At 43.5% G+C, this 4161-nt stretch overlaps 1 protein-coding gene across 1 annotated transcript in view; it reads right to left on the bottom strand.

The window, feature by feature from the left end:
- Positions 1–1569: 1569 nt before the first annotated feature.
- The window catches only part of CPXM2 (carboxypeptidase X, M14 family member 2), a 152501-nt gene continuing 149909 nt past the window's right edge, over positions 1570–4161 (bottom strand). Inside the window, exon 14 of the mRNA XM_019556202.1 lies at positions 1570–3170. Coding sequence (XP_019411747.1) covers positions 2917–3170 — 254 coding nt within the window. The 3' untranslated portion in view covers positions 1570–2916. The remainder of the gene's footprint in view (positions 3171–4161) is intronic.

Below are 4161 nucleotides of genomic sequence, written 5' to 3'. Positions count from 1 at the left end.
GGGGAACGGTGCTGGCCTCACTTCCCCGACCCTCTGTCCAGTCCTCGGTGCAGCTCCAGAATCATTTCAGCACTCCCCCAGACTTGGAGCACTCTGATTGGCTGTTTCCGTTAGCCAGTCGGAGTGTGAATAAAGTATGACAGCCAGACAGATGTAGGTTTTTATAATATTAGAATTCTCTCATCAGCCGCACCACATTAAAATAGCCCCATCATCATCTCTGGTATCCAATTATCCTCCCCTCCTATGAAAGTTACGGGAATAGGGAAATTGTCTCCTTGCCAGATGCTTCTATCCAGATATGAGGACCCCCATCCTTATGCCCTACCTTCTTTAGGAGATGCTTTCACTTACACCATTTCACTTCCTTCTTCCATCTTCACTTCCTTGTCCTTCTCTTCACTCTCCACTGGCAACAGCCAATGGTGATATCAATTCTGATTTTCTTCAATTCTTGCTTATTATTTAATCTACAAAATATTCCAATGTAGGCAACCCCCAGAAATGGTGCCGGAGCATGGCACATGAAGGCATTTTGTTTGACACGTGCACCTCAGGATGGACAGTGGGGATATAGCCAGGGCTACACTTCCACAGCAAGGAGAGGGCACTCCATGGCCCCCCTGATGTGTGTCCCTGGCATGGCAACATCTTACAAGAGGAGGTTGCAGGTGTTTTTGGCACTCTCCCCAAAAAATGTTGCTGACCCTGTTCTAATGACAAATTATTAGCTTGTCTAAGTTGTTCTATGGTTGTCTAGACAAATCTGTATACAGTATTCATTCTGGAACATGCAAATCTCAAAAACTATGTCTTCAGAAACTCTATGCCATGTCAAGATTTTGGTTTGCAGCTAGAAGACTTGAGAAGTTTAGCAGAAACACCTGGCTATCCTTTTTAATCAACATTCCCAAACTGCGTCCCAGGTTTCCCCATGCATGAAAAGCTTCAGCTGTCCCCTGCTCAGTTGCTAAAATCCCAGGTTCGTTCTGATCAGTTCCTTGCTGCAAGTAGACATTCGTGATACAAAAGTCCATGGCATATTGAAACAGGGTGCAGTAACTAAAATATAATATCAAAATACAAAAGACAGAGCAACAATATAAGAGGCTGAATTATTCACTTGCATCTTCACCTTATAGACAACTTCTGTCCTTTATACTAAATGAAGCTGCCTTAGGTTTTGAACCAGCATGCTGCAGAATCCAGAAATTTTGCCAACACATTTAAGTCCATCGTGAAGTGGAATAAAAATCCTTGACCATAGCCACTTCACCAATGCAGGAGAACACATTCCATGCTCTAATAATGTGCCCATCTCACTAATGCAGAATTATGTGTAGATCTTTGTTTCCTTGTGTCTTTGCTGTCAGCAGCTTTACTGCTTTTTAATGGTATTTGCAGAACAAGCCCATGCTGGAATCACCTCCAGTGGATGACAATAAGACTGACTATTATGCAAAGGTTGCTAGTTATTTTATACTCTTTATTCCATAACCTTTTGTCTATTTTTATGTGCTAGACTTTTTGTTGATTAAAAGAAGTAAATTGAATACAACAGGCACATTGTTTTTCCACTGTAAATTTTCTACTTGCACTTTATTTTCCTCAGTTTTGGTGAAACCTTTTCCAGGAATTATAAGAACATATCAAGTAAGGCAAGAACTGTAATAGCAATCATAATGGTTTTAACAGAGCTGTTCTTGAAAGTGTACATTGCAGTCTCGCTACCATGAATATAAGAGGCGCTGTGTTTATTCTCAGAAGTTTGAAAGGAGACTGATTAAAAATGAAGGACTTCCCCCTAGCTGGTATAAATCAATTCAATATATTTGAAGCCCCTGGGAGCTGCACTGGTTAACACTACCTGAGGATCTGGCCCATCTCCCTCCACTTTGTTCTCTCCCTAGTCCACCCAGATCATTCCTGAAAATCAATCCTACACAACTGTTCAGTTTTATTACTTAAAAGTCAATAAAGCGCAAACCCTCCTCCCACAGCATACTAAGGCCTGAAAAAGCAGCAGCATTGTATTGGGGACATGGCAGGGCAGAGGAACAGGACACTGCATCCCTTACATGCTGTGGCCTACAGTCACTCTGTGTGTATAGGAATAGAAGAGAGATTGGTAGTCAGGCCAGGGAAAAGACAAGGGTGGGCTCACTGGGTCTGCAAACTATACAGGTTCAACAGTCAACCCTCCTATCTCTGTAGCCACTAATAATTCAGTGTTTAACAACCTCATTCTAAGCTGAGAAGGGATCTTCCATACCACATCCCTGCAGTGCTCCCCCAGCTAATGCCCTTGCAGTTGGATTTAGTTCACAGAACAATAATGTGGCTTTAAAATTTAGAGGTTTAGAAACATCCTAAAGGAAAAGTTATGGAATTATTAGATATTCTTCAATACAAGTATGCATATCCATAGAGCTGGGCAACATCATTTTGATAGATATTAAATTTACCAAAATAGGGCTTTTTAAGGCAAAGACAAAATTATTCGCGAATTTGGGTCAAATTTAGCAAATGGTTTTAAGAAAAACAATGTTTGAAAACACCATTTTTCATTTAATAATCGACCTTAGGAAAAAAGAGTTTCAAAAGTAACTCCAAAATCAAATATTTCATTTTAGGTCAAAAGAAAGATTTTTGGTTGGACTGGAAACAGTTAGTTTGATTCCTTTAGTTTTACACCCCCTGAACAATTCTGTTCTGGCTCAACTCGAACTCAGATTTGTTTCTAATTATTTAATTGAGCAAACATGTTTTAGAAATATTCACCAGCTCTACTCATATGGGCTCCGTGAACAGAAAAACTGTATGTAAAGTTTGTCTATGTAAGTGTTACTATTACTATAATCATTTTTGATTTAAGCAGAGCTCAAAAATGCCATGCGTTATGCTGGAGGCAGCAGTCTATCTCTGCTGGCGCCACTGCCTAGCTCTTTGCCTGAGCCGCCGGACTGGTAGACTAATGGGTTGCTTTCCAAATTTCCTCATGATTTCTTTAATCCGTGTTAGGTTGGTTTTGCTGATTGTGAAGTCGCATTGAGTAGCTCCCATTTCATAACCTACTTCACAGTTCTTGGTGGAAGAGGTGTAGCCTTCGGCTCTTACAGTCACGATATATTCTCCAGGGTTCAGGAGACGCCAGTAATCCCCATCACTTGCTGTTGAAAAGCCAAAAAGAAAGATGATTTTCAAGACAGTGATCTTTTGACAGAACTGTCCATGCTTATCTACTACAGCATCTTGTATAATCTTGACCAGAAGATTGTATGTGCAGAGCTAAAACCTCTATCTAGCTGAATTCCACTTGGCTATGCTTGATCTAGGACAGGGGCTGCCAATCAGGGGTACGCATACCCCTAGGCATACTTGGAAAGGTTCTAGGGGCTATGTACAGGTGGGCAGGAACAGAGCACCGCCACCCACCACCCTGCGCCACCACCTTACAGGAACAGTGCCAGGGGGGCGAGGGCACCCCTCTGCGGGCCACACAGGCACTGGCCAGCCGGCTGGGGGGGGCGCTCTCATGCGGCTGCCCCCACCGCCATCCACTACCCTGCGCCACCTCCCACTGCACCTTCCCTCTGCTGTTGACAGGTGGCCAGCAATTGGCTGGGTGCCCACAGAGCTGCGTGTGCAACCGGCCGTGGAAAAGCAGCATGCAATGGCATGGGGTAGTGGTGGCAGTGGCCGCATGTAGGCCCCTCTTCCCCCCCGCCCCACCCCTGCTCTATATCTGGCCGCCATCATGAGAAGCGGTATACTTCCTTAAAAAGGTTGAAGGCCTCTGATCTAGAATGCCAAATGTGGCTGTATACCTATTGCCCAGCATTCCTGGAATCGGTTTTTGGGTAATCTGATCCCTTGGTTGACTCCTCCACACTCTAGCTGTGTTCTGTCCTTCAGCCTTCTTCCCAACATTGGGATCAGTAAGAAGAGATATATATGAGGCTAGACAGTCTGATTTCATGATAATGAAGGAGTCCCCTGATTCAAACTAGTTTTGGTAGCTTTCCAGCTACTTTGCACCAGCAGCACAAGACACAGGAATAGAGGGAGCCAGGGGCACATGACAAATCTATCACTTGACTGACACTGCCCTACTTCTCAAGAAAAAGGCATTTTAAGCAATAATGTTTTGATTTCAGAACC

Source organism: Crocodylus porosus, unplaced genomic scaffold (assembly GCF_001723895.1).
Source record: "Crocodylus porosus isolate Cpor-Errol unplaced genomic scaffold, CroPor_comp1, whole genome shotgun sequence".
In the NCBI taxonomy this organism is placed as follows: domain Eukaryota; kingdom Metazoa; phylum Chordata; order Crocodylia; family Crocodylidae; genus Crocodylus; species Crocodylus porosus.
The sequence above is the reverse complement of the archived record's forward strand: the minus strand, read 5'-3'. Positions and strand labels throughout refer to the sequence as shown.